The sequence below is a fragment of the Bombyx mori genome, chromosome 10 (genome assembly GCF_030269925.1).
Source record: "Bombyx mori chromosome 10, ASM3026992v2".
Classification (NCBI taxonomy): domain Eukaryota; kingdom Metazoa; phylum Arthropoda; class Insecta; order Lepidoptera; family Bombycidae; genus Bombyx; species Bombyx mori.
In genome coordinates, this window is record NC_085116.1 from 6,961,877 (window position 1) to 6,980,998 (window position 19,122).

The following is a 19,122-nucleotide window of genomic DNA, read 5'->3' on the forward strand; positions in this document are numbered from 1 at the left end:
TATAATAGTATAGATTCAACATTAAATTTTCATACATTTAGATTGTTTTATGGTTGTTTTTTTTTTCACGACATAACGTAATAGATTAGCGAACTCACTCGGTCATTAGATCGTAGCAGTCGAACAAGTCCTTATGGTAGGCCAGTATGACTACCATGTACCCGGCCGTCATGACGTAGAGGAGGATGCCCTTGATCAGTATCGGCAGTCTGAGGAAGCCCGCGACCGCCAGCATGCTGAGGCAGCAGCCCAGCGTCACGTACAGCGGCACCGGACACGCGCGGTGGTCGGCGCTGCTCCACAGCAGAGACGCGACGTCGTCACTCGCCATACTGATATCATCCATCGTTACGTTCTCGGTGAGGTTCCGACACACGTCCACTTTGCGGCACGTCACCTGATTGGATATTATCAACATGTTAAAGGCTGTTTGGTTTGAGCGACACTCTTAGAACCTTACAGGAGAGCTATTTAATGTTTAAAATTTGGAAAAAACATCATAGAAAAAGAACTTCTTCAGATATTCGAATGGAGGAAACATAATTGAAGTTCAATTAAAACATCGAATTGTTGATACTAATGCCAAATAAAAAGGATCTTTAGGCTAAGTTCATATGACCGCGCGGTACCGCGCGAAGCTACTCACCGCGCGATACAAGATCAATCTTAACAGTGTTTATTGTTCACATAATCGCGCGGTACAGGTTCTGCAAAACTGTATCTACCTGTTCAGCTGATCCGCGCGGTTTGAGATGGACAGACGCATAGATCAAAGAAAAATGGGTATCTAGCGAAGACGATATCGCCTCTATCGATTTTAAATAGTTTTCAACGCAATATATAAAAAATCAAAAGATGCAACTGACATCCTAAAGTAGGTATAGTTAAAATGCCAGACTCTCGCGCGTACATATTCTGTTATGTGTACGCTTGCACAGTGCGGTGACGCGTGATCTTATGAACTTGCTTTAATTACAATAATAATTCTATTAAGCGAAATGTCGCCTAAGCCAAATAGTCTTTCATCCCTCGTTATGTTTATTAAATATAAATCGCGAAAGAAACTTTATAATGAAAATTGTATGGTTTAAAATAAAAACGTACCACATTAACTTGGCCCACGGCATAGCCCAGCACGAGAGTGAAGGTCGTGATGGCGTTCCTGAGAGCGAACGGCCTGGATACATCGCAAGGTATGAGCCTCAGTCGAGCGGCTAGAGTCAACGCGAGAACGGCAGCCGACCACGCGAAAGCGGTGACGAAGAGCAGCAACAAGATGGTGGTGCGCGGCAAGATGGCGGCCTGCAGCGTGCCCGCCGCCACCAGCGCGCCCAGAGCCGCACCCAGCGACCCGGCCCAGCCGCCGTCCGTTGACGCGCGGTACTGAAATACAACAATAGACTGACTATTACTGGTGGTAGGACCTCTTGTGAGTCCGCGTGGGTGGATACTACCACCATGCCTATTTCTGCCGTGAAGCAGTAATGCGGTTCGGTTTGAAGGGTGGGACAGCCGTTGTAACTATCTCAACGTGGGTGGCGCATTTACACTGTAGATGTATATGGGCTCCAGTAATCACTTAACACCAGGTAGGCTGTGAGCTCGTCCAACCATCTAATCAATAAAAAAAAACAAAAACCCAGAGTATCTTACATGATGATAATGTGTAGGTCCCTTAACTGAAGATACAGGTACATAACTACATCGCGAAAGCATCGGTATCGCAGGATCCGACTGATGCATGACCACGACCACTCTGTCAAGAGTGTACGAATAGGAAGAAGAACTACTTTGAACTACTTCTATTAGTACGTCATCATTCGTCCACAGTCTTAATTTAATTTTCCTACTAACGTTGTCTTAATTCCTACTACTTTTTTTTCCTACCTATTCTAGTAACCTCGGGGGGTTATTCTAGATTCACCGAACTAGTAGATGAACTCACATGACTCAAACCGGGTGGGTTGTTAACACTGGCCCTAGCAAGAGCAGTGCTTCGCAGAATATACCACCGGATCAGAAACGCGACCCACTGAGGAGATCCGCCGAGAAACTCAGTGTCTATGGGTTCATTTACTCGTCGAGCCTTTCGTCGCAAGCGATGGGTTCGGCGAGGACGCTGACCGGTGCTTGAGGTTTCCTACTACTAATAACCGCTATAAATTCACGAATTAATTAGAAATCGTTCATAACAATGTTCTACCGATTTTTGTCGTGAAATAATCACACGTTCCGATTAAAAGGACATAACAGCCGTTATGACATTGTGAGTTCAACTTTGTGTCTCAGGATATAAGGCGTATTGGAATCTAGTGTTAAACGACTACCAGACTAACTTGACAAGACTCACTTCACTCATTGAAATACCCAACTACTCTACCAAAGGGCTTTGCAAGAGAAATTGACAGACGCTGTGATATCACAGTGTATAAGACCTTCGGAGTTCTTGGGCGAGATTTTATTTCGGTTACCTGAGCCTCTTTGTCTGCTTGTTTGAAGCACAACGTTAGCAGATGCACGTGAGTTGCCTTCTCGCGATGCACGGAACGGGCGTCTATGGCTTGCGCTAGGTACTTGTTGACGCGGTTGGTGGGCTGGTGGTAGACAGACGAGTGACGCTTTTTCAGAGGCCGCTTAAATTTCTCCGTTACCTTATTCTGTGGAAAACATTACCGTTGACGAAACTAATTTGAACGTTGTTTTCTTTTTATCTTCCCTAAAGCTAACAACGAAGGAATGGGAGAAGATAAGTGGATACACATCGATTGAAGGGGGCACGACGAAACGTGGGGGGGGGGGTGACACGGTACACGACATGCCGACTCCATGCCTCACAACATGGCTTTACGGACTGACCTTATAACACAAGTTCCGGACTCCGAAGCAGCGTTACATTATTAGAACATTAAGATAAAATTATTAAGTTGACGATCATATCAAGATTTTCACAAAACTCACATTAAAATATATTCTGATTACTCAATTTTGAAATTTGAATCGGAGGGAAAACTGGTATGTTGCGTATGGAGTTAATGAAAGTTTTTCGGTAATCAATATAGAAACGAGACGGAGTTACACTAACATTTATGGCAAAGTATAAAGAAATCGAGCAGTAAAGAAAAGTGAAGATGTAATTAATCGAAGGGCAAGTAACGCCATGCAGGTTAATCAATCGACAGTCGAGGGTTCATGCCATGCTCTAGTGCACAAGGTGGCCTGTCGGGACAGCGAGTGAAACACAGTTCGGTGCATTTAGCTTTATTAATAAAAATAAAACTCATTAAAACTGATAAATTAACATTATGATCTTAAAGAAAATATTCCGTTTAAGACGATATCGAACGCTCGCCTTGTGGATTTTTCTTTGTGTCCTATCGAAAGCCGAAAGTGCGTAAACCGCGAATAGGTCCATTGACAAGTTAGAGGTGAGCCCACAACAAAATATATAGGGAGCATACATCGTGTCGCCCGGTAATATGGTGGAAAACAATTGTACACATGAACAACATTCTGTCTGCGCTTACTGTTTCAGCGGGTTTTTGTCGAGGAACTAATGTCCAAGGTCGGAATATCTGAAAAACAACGAGCAGGCCTCTTTAGTAAGTTGCGGGTGCTTGGGTCATCCACTCGCGGTCGCTGGGCAATACATTAAACAAAAGTTGTTCCTGGATACATTTATTAAAACAGCAACGGGCGAAGTCTTCAATTGACCGGCAACTATAATAGGGGTAATAAGTTCACTCCACTGGGGACCACTGTAGGAGCTGTGCGTTGTGCGTGTGCCACAGAAACTCTTATCGTCGTTATTCGTGATTGGAAATGTGTAATTAAATATGCGAGGGAAAGGAATTATCCTTTAAGTGTTCTAATAATTTAAGATGTAAATTTGCGCAAAATCGACCTTGACATTCCATTTATATTTTTGACCGTTACGTCGTGGCACTCGAAAAGCCTCAATGCAAAATCGATTTAATAGAAAGCTAGTATAACTTAGTACAAAAACCACCACGCAGGAACAGAAGTAACTACTCAAAAATCATCAAAGCGAGGTTATGTAATTTGACACACAGAATGTATGAAACGCATCTTATACTCGTATTATTACTGCGATGCATTTCACGTACAGAGTTTCGAAAGCGTGAAATCACAAAATTAGGTGCAAGAGCATTAGCCACCACGCCTAATCAAAACCTACGCGAGCTATATTAATCTAATTCGCCCCTAAGTGCATCACAAAACGTACGCTCCGCGACCCTGCGAGCAATATCACTCCTAATGCAAATTCCATATCAGATTCAAAAGGTCGGATATCCATGATTCAAGCTTTTCAATTTCAATTCAAAATGTCATTATGTTCTATGTATTTATAGACCAGTTTTGTGTGTTTCGAAAACTGGTATATCCGATGTTAGTGGAGAGGTGATGGTGAGATGAATTGTTTTCACGTAGAGTCGTGTTCGCGTACGTTCTGTGAGTGATGAGCTCGCGCCTCCACTCCTCGTGAACGATTGAAATAAACCTAAGCTTTTAATCTGATGCACATTTTAGGTTAGGTCCCTTGCGAACACTTTTTGGGACTTAAATTAGTTTGGAAGGCGAGATGTTAATTTACGGAGTATAGGAATTCGATTTCTGATTTGAATTTCGGGTGAAGATTTAAATAAGTCTATAAAAAATATTTAGTTATTTAAAAAATAGGTATACTCGTATACATAGCGCATTTTAATAGTTATTAGTGAGACGCGAGAGATGTTTGCTTTTACTGATGAAGTTTAAAGTTGTAATTTAAATATTATTTTATTTCTATAGTCTATCAAAACTATATGAGAATTATATAATAAGATGTTGAATTATCCAACGTTTCTCTTGAAAAATACATAATTTGCAGAAGTGACTTTATAGCACCTTACGTGCCATATATTGAGCCTGAGATGTATGAATTGTTCTTTTCAATTTTTATTTTTAAAGTCGCAGGCGACATTAATATGTTGTTTTGGTATAATAATCGGGTTTCTTTGGACAGTTTTGCAAAAGACCCCGCCTTAAAAAGTGATATATTATAAAAGGTTGTATTCCGTCCGAGGAGCGGAGCGCGGCTTCGGGCGGGATGCGGACGCGGTGGGAGGACCGTGTGGTGCGCGCGCAGGGCGTGGTGCTGCAGGAGAGCGTCGAAGGTGTGGTTGTGGGGGGCGCGGGAGGGGGAGCCGCTCACGTCGTCCGCCCGCAGCGCCGCCACCCGCAGCGCCTCCGCCGACCCCGGCTCCGCGTGCAGTGCACGCTGCAAGTCCAGCACCTGCACACACCCCACACACTATACCATTAAAACAACGAACTCCATTGACCTATCGATATATTACATGACAGAATACGAAAATAAAAAAAATAATAGGTTGGGGAAAATGTCTTTTCGCATTATAGTATGTATGAACTTGTAATAAAATCTCTCTGGCTATGCTATTGGTATCTGGCTGGTTTTGGTATCATTAAAAGTTAAAAATTTAAAAGAAGATAATTCCAAATTCAAATTAGGAAAATGTGTGATTTTTATTTATTTTTCGTACTGTCAAGATGAGTGAATCTAATGAAGAAACTCGATACATTTTAAAATTTTACTACAAAAAAGGTAAAAATGCAACGCAAGCCGAGAAAAAAAATTGCGATGTTTATGGACCTAGTGCAGCGTCTGTGAAAGTATCACAAAATTGGTTTAAGCGTTTTCAATCTGGAAATTTTGATGCCAAAGATGCACGTCGCTCTGGTCGCCCGCCCTATTATGGATAATATGGAAGCCATTTTTGAAAAAGTCGATCAAGATCAGCATATCAGTAGTTACGACGTAGCTGAAGAACTGAGAATTGACCATAAAACAGTTTTGGCGCAATTGAAAATAACTGGGTACACAAAAAAGCTCGATATTTGGGTACCTCACGAGCTCATTGAAAGAAAGCTAATGAACCGTGTTCTCATTTGTGGTTCTTTATTACGACGTGATGAAACCGAACCACTTTTGAAGAAGCTGATAACTGGTGATGAAAAGTGGATCAAGTACGACAAGAACGTGCGAAAAAGGTCGTGGGCAAAGGTCGGTCAGGCTTCTGTGACGAAACCCGGGTTAACTCGCAACAAGGTGATGCTGTGTGTATGGTGGGATTGGAAGGGCATTATTCATTATGAGCTGTTACCACCAGGCAGGACCATCGATTCTGAGCTCTACTGCGAACAACTGATGAGATTAAAGCAAGAAGTTGAGAGAAAGCGGCCGGAATTAATCAACAGAAGGGGTGTGGTTTTTCATCATGATAACGCTAGACCTCACACATCTTGTCACTCAGCAAAAATTAAGAGAGCTTGGCTGGGAGGTGTTAATTAATCCGCCGTATAGTCCTGACCTTGCATCTTCAGATTTCCACCTGTTTCGGTCTCTTCAGAATTCTTTAGGTAGGGTCAGGTTGACATGACTGCCAAAACCAATTGTCGCGGTATTTTGATCAGAAGCCCCAAAATTTCTATAGCAATGAGATCATGTCCCTACCTACAAGATGGCAAAAAGTTATCGAACAAAATGGTACCTACATACTTTAGTTAAATGTAAATAAACTATATTTAAAAAAAAATGTTATGAATTTTCTTAAAAAATGCTAAGAAACTTTTTCCCCAACCTATTATATAGGTATATATGTACATTTTAGTAAATTATTTAAACCAAATCACAGCTCTAATCAATGATGTTATAAAATCTGATGTTCCAATTTGAACGGATACTCAATTTCTGCGATTTCAACGATCATGTTTTCTTTCTGTATAATTTAATTCTCGACGTAATATTTAACATCTTACATATGGATATTACATAAATTTGGATACTATTTCTCTATTGGCAGTGGACTCGCAAAAATAAGTGCGTGCTTTGACATTTAGGACGACACAGCGAAAGCGAATTTTTTAGCGTGTGGATGTTTAGACGTAAATTTCTTTTCGTTGATTTCAGCGTTTAAGCCGCAATTCGTGTATTAAAACACAAATGGTGATCTAAATATTCCAATACGTTCGTCCACGAATGGGTACACCAAATAAAACAACACATATGATTTCACAAATGTTATTATTGTCGTATCGTATTGACCAAAGAAGTTGAGAAAATTCACGACATTTACATTGCAATACACAACAGTGATACACAATCGGTAAATTAAAAGTTTCATTAACTTACCTTCGAGTGATGGAAATCTTCAAGAAAAAAATTGGGAGCACTTAAATTATTGTAAAAAAACGTGTCGACGATTTCAGATGCACAACAAAAATTCAACTTCAATTACTTGCACTTAATTGTGAACTAATGTTATTTTTGTTTTTATCAATCGGTTCGACCGTCAATTTGCAGCAAGATAAAATAATTCCATTTTAAATCTAATCTCTCTATTATCTATTTAAAAAAAAAAACATCAAAATCATTGCCGCCTTTTTTGTCGCTCGAAAAAGCAGAGGATTTTTTCGTAAATACATATATACGTTCCATATTTAAAATCCATGTATGTATGTTTTAGTTTAAAATAGTAATAATTAATTCATATTTTTTTTGTTAATACATGTGCATAATATGTTCCGTTTCTAAAATCCACGTATTTTGTAATTTAAAATAATAAAAATAATTTCAATTAATTAATTTCAAATCTATTTCTATTCAATTAAATAAACAAATATAATCCGTGTAAACGTTGCAAATAACATATATGATAATGAGATAAATACTGCTGAACTAAGATTTTAGATTCAAATTTTTATTATATCAATACAATTATACCTTCCGGGCTGCATTGGCCTTGAGTTCCTGAGGCGACGCTGCCATATTCGAGAACGGAACATCCACGTTGAACTTAATCGAGTGCAGGAGTTGTACGACCACGTTGGAAACGTTCTTGAAGGATAGTTTCCGACGCGAGCCCGTGCCCAGTCCCGCCGTCGAAGATAAACACATCTACGAGAAAAGCAATGCCAAAAGCAATATTTTACTAAAAGTTTGAAAATCAAAGCATTTTTTCCCCTACCTAAGCTGATTTTTTTTATTGCTTAGATGGGTGGACGAGCTCACAGCCCACCTGGTGCTAAGTGGTTACTGGAGCCCATAGAAATCTACAACGTAAATGCGCCACACGCCTTGAGATATAAGTTCTAAGGTCTTAGTATATTTACAACGGCTGCCCCAACCTTCAAACCGAAACGCATTACTGCTACACGGCAGAAATAGGCAGGTCGGTGGTACTTACCCGTGCGGACTCACAAGGTCCTACCACCAGTAATTACGCAAATTATAATTTTGCGGGTTTGATTTTTATTACACGATGTTATTCCTTCACCGTGGAAATCAATCGTGAACATTTGTTAAGTACGTATTTCATTAGAGAAATTGGTACCCGCCTGCGGTATGCGAACACCGGTGCATCGCTCGATACGAATGCACCGGACGTCTTATCCTTTAGGCCACGACGACTACGATGGTCTTGAGGGACCATTTCAGCGTAGCCTTAACTAGTAGGTGAGCTCACGGTGCTCAAACCTGACGACGTTGCTAACACTAACCTTAGCAAGGGCAGTAGTACTTCGTAGAATCTACCACCGGATCGGAAACGCGATCCACTGAGAAGATCTGGCGAGAAACTCAGTGGGCTGTGTCTGTCGGTTAGTTTACTCGCCAAGCCCTTCGTTGCGAGCAACGAGTTCGATAAGAACAATTACCGATGCTTGGATTTTTTTTGTTATACCTCTAAATCAGCGATTCTCATCCTGTTTTTTTTTCTTCTTGGGACACTATTTATTTTAACATACGGTACATAATCACGACATTAATGTGAGTTAAAAAGTCGTTTACATACTTATATGCACACTAAAAATGAGTACGATAATAATTTTATTAGTTTTGAATGAATATTTTGGTAGCACACAAAAGTACATATTGGTTGGAAATCATTGCTCTAGATATTATGTAGACGAACTCATAGTCCACCTGACATGAGGTGGTAGTCTCAACTGTGTTGACGTGAGACAGCTGTTTCGCTTTTCAAACTACTATGCATGACTGCTTCACGGCAGAAACAGACAAGATATTAATTAAATTATTAGATTCATATTTAAGTTTTAGACTGTTTTGGTTTGGCACCAAATACCTGTAAGATGAGGTAGCAGTTGTTCCAATGCTATAATTAGAAATTACATTTATCCTATGTACATCACAGTATAATAAAATACTTGTCCTACGGTATTTTATATATCTATAAAACATCGAATAGACTTTGTAATATATTGGGTAAAATGTTAGCAATAATTGTACAGTTCGATTTACGGTTTTAACCAGCTTCTAAGATCAATATACAATCCCAAGACTATTGTAGATACATTTATAACTAAACAGATGTATAAAGTGATCTAAAAATTAAAAAAAAAAAACATGTGATGACGTCACGTCCATCAATTGCCGAGAGTGGCTTACGTACTTGCATACATCATTTCAAAATGTACATTTATTTTGGTTCTTTTTCATTTACGATTCGCTATATTTATTTTTTACGTCGAAAACGCGAAACTGTCAGTTATATATAAAATAAAGATTTAAATAAGCCTCTAAGATAAAATTACACTTATATATTTTAATATAAACTCGAACAGCTTACTTTTCTTCTCCTGGGCGGCGGTATAATGAAGTATGTCTGAACAGAGTGGTCCCTTAGGTACGCGTTGCGACTAGCTCCGTGGCCCGGCTCTACCTCGTACGCACCTCCCAGGCACTCCAACGTGGCTTGGGTGATGTGTACACGACTGAAAAATGGACGAGTATTTTTTTATTATTATTGCTAATTGGGTGGACAAGCTCATAGCTCACCTGGTGTTAAGTGGTTACTGGAGCCCGTAGACATCTACAACGTAAATGCCGCCACCCACCTTGAGACATGAGTTCTAAGTCTCAGTTTTTACAGTACAGGCTGCCCCACCGTTCAAACCGAAACGAATTACTGCTTCACGGCAGAAATAGGCGGGAAATTAAGTGCATTAACGGATACTGTTTTACACCAGTTGTTAGCTAGAAAGTTCTTAACCCTTATAATAATTAATTTACGAATAAAAACAGTTTGACAAACAGCGAACGCGGCAGTGGAACATACATTTGATATACGACTATAACGTGTTACGCATGGAACTAGGGAAAACTTATGGATTACAGAATCGCATACCGCGTATCTGCACAAATGAAAAAACAAAGAGCTAAGACAGACTTCTACTCAAATAACATGATAAATCAGCGGGCGCGATAATTAACTGCATTAATTTCGCTGGAAAGCTGTGATCAATATTATGTGAAGTAGTTGCCGAATACAGACAATTTGGTGGTCATCATACAATGACGCGACCTTCCACCGGCAAATATCGAATTTGAAGACGCCGAATATCAGTCCAATTGAAAACAGAAAATTCAGAGGGGTATGTACTTAAAATAAAATAAAAGAACAATTGAAATTAAACAATACAAGAATCGGATTGAACAATACGTTTGCAAAACCTGATATGGTGATGTAATGGAAGATGCTTTTCACATTATGATGGAGGGTGCGCGGAACGATGATCTGAGACAACAATTCTTTGCAAAATATACAGATTTTAGACAAGTTGGAGGTGTAAATTACGTATTAGTCTTTCCAGAATCCGAAATGGCTAAGTCACTATATAAAATAGTTTTGGTAGGCCTTCAGAGACGATAACAGTTTCCTTTATTTTTTTATATAATTATTATGTTACTCTCTTTTGTTGCAAAATGGAGTGGCATATTCACTAAGTGAATAATCTGCTTAAATAAAGATTAAAAAAAATACCTGATATCGGCAGAGCTATGATAGAGAACTAAAACTATGAAAGAGAAGCGTCGGAAAATTAAGTATTGGTGATGGGTTTATTAAACAGACCCTTAAAACATTTGGATACTACAATAACTATGTTGAAGTTTGTTCTCAAAATGAAAATGAAAATTCGTGATACTCTCATTACCACTAATTAATATTAAAAAAAACCGCACACAATTTTGTTTGTTCCACTTTAAACATATCAACACCGGCAAATGCACGGCCATAACTCGTTGTGTATGTGTACGTGCGTGGAGCGTAAACTGTAGCGTTCATAATTGGGGCCAGTTAGTTCAATTTAGATTATTTGTTTGGAGTTGTTTAGTTCAAATGTTATTCTGGTTTCATAGATCCGCGGGATTATTTCAATGTGGAAGATTAAAAGTATCCTAAAGCCGAACCTTTGTAAAACATCTTTAGTTTACGAATTATGAAACGCGTTTTGTGCGGAAATCAAGAACTTATTTTGTATTAATACTCTTACTAACAGCTTAATTCCAATTGTTTTTTTATTAATACTAGTGGTCCCCTGGTAGTCAAATTCGACTATAATTAATTGAAATTATAAAATTGAACATTATTATGGTTCTATTGTCAAAGTCTTATTATTTTACTTCCTATATTCACAGATTTCAAGACTACACTATAGACAAATATTAATAAAGATAAACAATATTTAATCTATTCTCAATTTGACCACAGACTATAAGCAATAAGAAAAGCTTGACAATAAACAAATAGTATGCATGCGGGTGTGTGTCAAATACATGGTAGTGTGTGTAATGTTTTTAATTATTGATTTAACGTATTTTTATGCACAATTTAAAAAAATATTAACATTCTGCACTCCTTCTTTATATTCTCTCTAACTGTGGGAAATTTCATACTTTTCCCTCCGCGCAATTGTAGTAAAATGGGGTACAAAGTTTTTGCTTCGCGTATTATTCGTAATACATAGATAACTTAATGTATTTGACAAATTATTCGGTGTTTACAGAAAAACTAAAAAAAACTGGAAAAAAATAATCAATCAGGCTTCTCTACAATAAATACTCTATGGAACATACCCAGGTTCGCCGCCAGCTTCCATATTGTTTGCAAGAGTGACGTCATTGGACCACACATCGTACTGCCACTTGCGAAGACCGAGCACTCCGCACAACACTCGGCCCGTGTGTATTCCCACCCGCATGTTTAGCTGTACGTCGGTAGCCTCCACAACTGACCTAAAATGCATAAATTTAGCTTTTTACACATTAAAATAAACTCACTACATTTAAGACTTTTTTGGTGTGTAAAACATCGTGTAATAAAAATCAAATCCGCAAAATTATAATTTGCGTAATTACTGGTTGTAGGACCGTCCGCACGGGTAGGTACCACCGCCCTGCCTATTTCTACCGTGAAGCAGTAATGCGTTTGGGTTTGAAGGGTGGGGCAGCCGTTGTAACTATACTGAGATCTTAGAACTTATATCTCAAGGTGGGTGGCGCATTTACATTGTAGATGTCTATGGGCTCCAGTAACCACTAAACACCAGGTGGGCTGTGAGCTCGTCCACACATCTAAGCAATAAAAAAAAGACCGTTTGTTTGTATCATCAGACGATAAACGCCATAAATAGTCCGAGAACATTGCAATCTGAATTTCAAAGCCCGATTAAACCTACTTCTAATCATTTTAATATAAATAATACAAACTGGTAGTACTCGATTCGGGGCGTTTTTCTAAGTATAAGTCTTCAAATTTACATATTAACAGAACGTACCATCATCACTAACATCAGTGGGCTTGGCGCCAATTTTATGATCTTGCCTGACAAATGATTTATTTCGGGGGGAAATAAATGTTCGTTTTGTCATTGACCGTGTACAGCAAGAACGGCCATTTGTTTTCTTATGAACGCCCATAATCGATTAACGAAAGATTAGTTGTAAGTTTGTTTTGATTGCTGAATGTTTTTTTTGTACATATCTTAAATCATCGTTACATTACTGTTAATGCTAGTCAAAATATTGATATAGTAATCGGCAAACTTCTTGAGCAAATGACCTTGACTGCGCAGAACCGAATTTTAGGTCACTTTGGTGGTGAGGGTGAGGCGCGACGGCAGGGGAAATCGTATCGAGCGCGTTATTGGTAGATCAGTCGAACCTTGCGTCCCGCACCGCGCCCTCATTCCGCTTGCTCCCAAAAGTACGCTTGCGTACAGTGGAAAGTCTATCGTTATTAATCGTTAAGTTATTTGTTATAATTGCTTGTGGACTTTGTTGCCATTGCTATTTGTTGAGTGTTTGTTGATTTTTTATAAAACATACACTATGCCGTGACAAACTGGTGTAGTACTTAAAAGAAAGGGTAGAAAATTTGTGTACGACGTATATTGCTTCATTATAAAACAGGGGAAGAATGATATGGAAAAATTAAAACAGACTTCGGAAGCAACAAAAACATCAGTGAGTACTGTTAGGTGCATTATTAACGAAGCTAAAGGCTCTGGCTTGCTCGCCGTGTTTCGGACTCCGGGTAAGAAAATGGATAGTTTCGTTCAATCTGTAATAAAAAGATGTAATCATAATAACTACATAACAAGCAGCGAAACTGTACCGTAGAAAGGCTTCGAAGAATTTAAAGAAGATATAAATTTTAATGGCTCGGAACGAAGCTTACGACGAATTATGAAAGAGCTAGGCTTCAGATGGAAAAAAAGAACAGAAAATAATCGGAAGCTGGTAAATGAAAAAAGTAACATTCGATTACTACGAATCGAATATCTTCAAAAAAAATTAATTATAGACAAAAAAGAAGACCGAATCGACCGAGTTGTAAACTACGCCGATGAGCCCTATGTCGACTCATCACGATGATAGCGACTCGGGTGATGAAAACAGTGATGATGATGATGGTCAAGATTATGATAACGAAAAAAAAATTACAAATACCAGCTTCGCTTCAACTGAACCAAGACCTGGCAACAGCTCTAGTTTTGATTTAATAGAAGGAATATCTATTTTACCCCAAGATTAAATTATTACAATTATTAACCTATATGTTTTGTTGATGTTCTAATAAATATATAAATAAATACATATGTTGATTTTAATAATTTAATAGCATTATGACGCAGAGTAAGTAATGTTTTTGCACGTGAGTGTACCATGCGCAAACTTACCCCCACTACGTCAACAAATGCTCAAGAAGTTTGCCGGTTATTATATGTATATATATACACGCGAGCAAAAGTTTGGAATCACTTACTTGAAATTGGTTCCGCGTGATCTTGGTTACTAAATAAATTTTTTATTATCATAAAAATTACATAATTTTAAAGGTTCAGCTGTCAACTTTAAATTGATACCAAATTCATTTAAATCGAGCCAGTAGTTAAGGAGCTATCCCTGATTAAGTGAAGGAGGTAGGAAAACAAGGAAATATGGAAAAATAATGAATGAACAAAACAACAAAAATTAATAAGTAAAAGAAATTATTTAGCCTTAAAATTAAGTATCAGTACTTTGTGTTCCCTTCCCTCGCCCTAATAACTGCTCGAAGACGATTCTTCATAGACATGATCAGCTTCTGAATTGATTCTTGTGGGATACCTTCCCACTCGTAAATCAACGCCGATTTCAGCTCATTCAGACATGAAGGAGCAGGAGTTCTGGAACGAAACTTCCTCTTCGGTTCATTCCACACGTGCTCAATGGGATTCAAGTCAGGACTGAGCGCTGGCCAGTCCAATGTGTGTCCAGTGGCGATACCGACTTCTTCGAGGTATACAGTTGTTACACGGGCAGTGTGACAACGAGTGCTATCGTGCATAACGAGGAAGTGATCACCGATATATCCAGCATAGGTAAAGACATGTTCCAGCAGAATATTGGAAATGTACCAGTCCGAAGTTAGACCGCCTCCTCGTCCCCCGACAGGCACGAAAACAATCTCGATTTTACCATCGAAGGAAATGCCGGCCCACATCATACAATGGCGCCCCCATAAGCCACTGTTTCAGCGAAACAGCACTACGCAAATCGCTCCCCAGGCTGCCTGTAGACCCGACCTCTTCGGTCGCTACCGTGCAAACACATCCTGCTCTCGTCGGAGAACAGGACTTGCCTCTATTGCTCAACCTCCCAATCAAGATGGGTGCGAGCAAATTGAAGGAGTGCTTGTCGGTGAGCTACCGTGAGTTTCGAGCCTGGAGGAGGCCTTTTTGGAGTCAGATTCGCTAGCTTGAGTCGTCGACAAAGTGTCCACTCGCTGGCTGCTACCCCACGAATATCTCGGAGCTCCTGTTGGACGTCGACACCATGTAAATACCGATTTCGGAGAGGGGTTGGCACGATAAAACGGTCATCCCTCTCCGATGTGCACCGGCGCCGTCCAGATCTTAGTCTCGAGATAAAGCCACCAGTCTCCTGAAAGCGCTTGTAAGCTTTAGAAACACAGGACTGGCTTATGTGGAGCTGACGAGCGACAACCCGCTGGCTGAGCCCTTCTTGCAATAGGTCTACGATTTGTGCTGCTTCTGTAGGTGTTGTCTCCATTGTCGTACAAGGTAAAGGATCAAAATTAGTGGAGATGTATACCGGTCAACGTGTGAAAGTCAACTGATAAAGAAAATCCGATAACAGGTGCTTTTATTGGGGCCAATAACTCGCAACTCGCGACGTATCAAGCAATTGAAACACGTCTTTTCCTTCTTATTCTCGTTCTTCCTTCACTTAATCCGGGATAGCTTCTAAAATACGGGCTTGATTGTAATGAATTTAGTATCAATTTAAAGTTAAAAATTGAACCTTTAAAACGATGTCATTTTTATGATTATTAAAAAAAAATTTAGTACACGAGATCGCGCGGAACTAATTTCAAGTAAGTGATTCCAAACTTTTGCTCGCGAGTGTATTTAAGCGAATTTATAAAAATAATGTATTATCATCGGTCCCCGGTTCCATCGATCCTCCGATTAACTTGAAGTCGATACATACACGCCATGTTAACGAAAGCGTTTTAAGAAATCTCTAGAACGATACGTCGAAGGATGTTCGTTGAATCTCTTTGTTGAAGGATTATTAAATGCTAATTCATATTCTGCAGACCGTACATTATTAATAAACGTGGCCGCTTGGGAAAGAACAAAGTTAAATAGGGAAAAAAGTTCAAGTGTTGTGTATATTTTAATCTTTGTTCAGAAACTTAATTAATGTTTTTTGATCCAAAACGGTCTGGCAAAACGCAGTAGTAAACATAATAAGAGTATGCACAGGGGTGAACAGTGGATTACAATCCACTTTACGTTGCTATTTGTGAAAAAATAAAACATTTATTTATATTTGCAATTACTGTAGCTATGTTGGTAATTAATGTAACTCTATAACAAAACATATTTAAAATGAAGTTCATCATTATTATTTCCCACAGACAGCCCACTGAGTTTCTAGCCGGATCTTCTCAGCGGGTCGCGTTTCAGATCCGGTGGTACATTCTGCGAAGAACTGCTCTTGCTAGGGCTAGTGTTAGCAATGTCTTCAAGTTAGAGCCCCGTGAGCTCACCTTACTCGCTCGTTACACCAGCGTAGCCTCCAAAGGCTATATAGGGACTTAGAATTTATACATAGAAAGGCTTTAAATTGGATAAATTGCGAAAAAATCTATACTAAAGGTTTGGTGAAGTGATTTACGATAAGACCTAAAATTTGGGACTATTACATAAATATACTTTACCGCCTATGCTTATTACGTAGTACATTTGGTATATATAGGATTTTACATTCTTCAGAATTGATGTCTGGAGAATCACATCTCCTGCATAATGCTATTGAATTTCGTATATATTTATAAGCTAGGTAACTTACAAAACGTAATATAAAACTCTTTATCTTGTTAAATCGTCCCTATAAATCATGATTTAAGGTAATAACGGCGCAATTTGTGTTAGTTAACAGAGCGGCTGTGACGTTGACCAAGACAACAAATCCTCATAATTTCTCATTAGCTCACTGCACTCCAGCAACTGAGTTTTATTTAGTCTTATTTCATTTGTTTTGCAAAATAAACACACGTTTCTCATAGTCTCGAATTCTATTTTATTAAGATGATTTTAACATAAATGATCCTCACAATTTTCTCAGGTAATTTGATTTCTACATAGCTACGCTAAATTACCTTTTATTGGTTATTATTAAATGAAATCAATCAACGCCTACTAACTAGTTCGTGTAGTAATAGAACATCAATAATGCAATTGATTAGGAGCTGATAAGGAATTTGTAGCATGAGAATCGTCTGATTGTTATAGTATCATCATTCTCCTGCCCTTCTCCCAGTCACCGCAATATGTTTTCTCTTCCATACTCCTCTATCATATACCATTTCTTCGCTCACTCCCCTCTTACACATATCGTCTTTCACGCAATCCATCCATTTCTTCTTAGGTCTACCTCTTCCTCTAAAGTCTTCCACATCATAGTTAATCTTCTTGTTGTAGTATAGCCTCTTTATTTTCTTAACTGACTTCCTGTTGCCCTATCAAGTGGTACCAACGTCCTACCTATTTCTGTAACAAAGCATCCGTGCATAGTGTAAGGTCGGACAGGCGTTATTCGATACGAAAGAGGTATCGAAATCAGGTCTAGAGATTATGTCACTTACTGATGTCTATGGGCTTCAGTAGCCACTTAACACCAGGCATTCGGTGAGCTCGTCTCTTCCACTAATGCAATATACAATTATTTTAAACATATACATTGTACAATGAATGCGTTGAATGGTTAGTCTGAATTTCAACGCATTATAACCACCTACCCTAACAGTTATAAAACGGATGCAGAAACTACAACCGAAATAGAAATAATCCTATTTCCAGAATATCCGGCGGTCGTTGTTTTGCAATGTACTAAAATAAATCTATACAAATAAATAAAATTGGAGTGTCTGTTTGTAATAATAAAATAACCACTTTTTACTAAATGCGTAAGTATGTATATTATACAGTACTTATACCAAAATATTTTTTAATTTTATTTTGTCTGTCTGTTTGTTACAGTTAATCTCTGGAACGGCTGGACCGATTTTGACGGGACTTCAGAGATAGGTAGCTGATGATATAAGGAATAACTTAGGTTACTTTTTTTAGACTAGCTTCGCCCCGCGGCGTCACCCGCAGTACGACAATAACCGCGGCTAACATCGCGGGACTCAGCTAGTAATAATTAAAACGCATTCACTTCATAACAATTTTAGTAGGTTCTATCAGTTGTCTATTTCTGAAACATCTAAAGCGAACAACAGAAGATATAAAAAGAAAATAGCAGTCGTTAATCCCGAAATCGCTTCATTTAACAATCGTTCTAATTCTAAAACACATAAATTATTGTAATGCTCGAATGTGTTTCTTGTTATAAACGAATGCGTTCTGCACTATGCTACATTAAAAAAAAATGAAAAAATACATGTGTGCAATTCACACGTGGTAGAAGTGAATCCTTCCAAAATTAAAATACAATTATCCTAAACGTCGTAAAATTTTGTCATTAGTAAACAATTGTAAGGTAGCGCCCTCTGTGAATTGATATTTTAATTTCACGTATAATCCTAAATTAAAATTCACTACAAGAGCTTTCATACACACGTTAGTATTAAAAAAATCTCACAGATGGCGCTGTATTAAATAGTATGTATATTTCTGTCTCATTCTTTTGTATTTGTGTCTCTTACCTGTCGTTTTTTCCGTTGCATCCGGTTTGAAATCACAACGATTCTAAAGAAGTTTTCACTTCAAAAAAACTACTTCTTCGAATTCAATTACTAATGAACGTTTACCGAATAATCTACGGAGTTTATTTTCTGAATAATGAACGAGATCCCGGTGTTACCGAAACTCGATAGGTCGGGCATACATTTATCGGTGTCAGGACGGGCAGGCATTAATTATTACGTATTAACGTATCATATGACAATTTCGAGCACGTAAGAGGGACTTTGCCCTTTTATTTTCCTTTTTATTCATTATGCTGTATCCAGACAAATTCTTATCTTCATATTCCGATGTTCGGTGGTCAGATATACTCTATTCAATAAGTGAATACTTTGAAAGCGCATACCATATTGGCCTTTTTACATAATAACTTTTGAAAAACTGTGATTAAACTAATGCTCTTTTAGCACAAAGAAATAACATACTTTTCAATGAACTGGCGCTACAATCTAGTTTCATACAAAAACTTACTTTGGCCAT

The 19,122-nt window shown here is 38.5% G+C and overlaps 1 protein-coding gene across 3 annotated transcripts in view; it reads right to left on the bottom strand.

The window, feature by feature from the left end:
- The window catches only part of LOC101741402 (Ca(2+)/calmodulin-responsive adenylate cyclase), a 98,203-nt gene that overhangs the window by 13,434 nt on the left and 65,647 nt on the right, over nt 1–19,122 (bottom strand). The window contains exons 8-14 of one of the 3 annotated variants that reach the window (XM_038013421.2): nt 11,954–12,112; nt 9,666–9,810; nt 7,802–7,975; nt 5,129–5,293; nt 2,472–2,657; nt 1,105–1,383; nt 99–397 (exon numbers count right to left, since the gene is read on the bottom strand). In XM_038013421.2, coding sequence (XP_037869349.1) covers nt 99–397; nt 1,105–1,383; nt 2,472–2,657; nt 5,129–5,293; nt 7,802–7,975; nt 9,666–9,810; nt 11,954–12,112 — 1,407 coding nt within the window. The remainder of the gene's footprint in view (nt 1–98; nt 398–1,104; nt 1,384–2,471; nt 2,658–5,128; nt 5,294–7,801; nt 7,976–9,665; nt 9,811–11,953; nt 12,113–19,122) is intronic. The other 2 variants (XM_038013422.2, XM_038013423.2) reach the window with 2 other exon arrangements.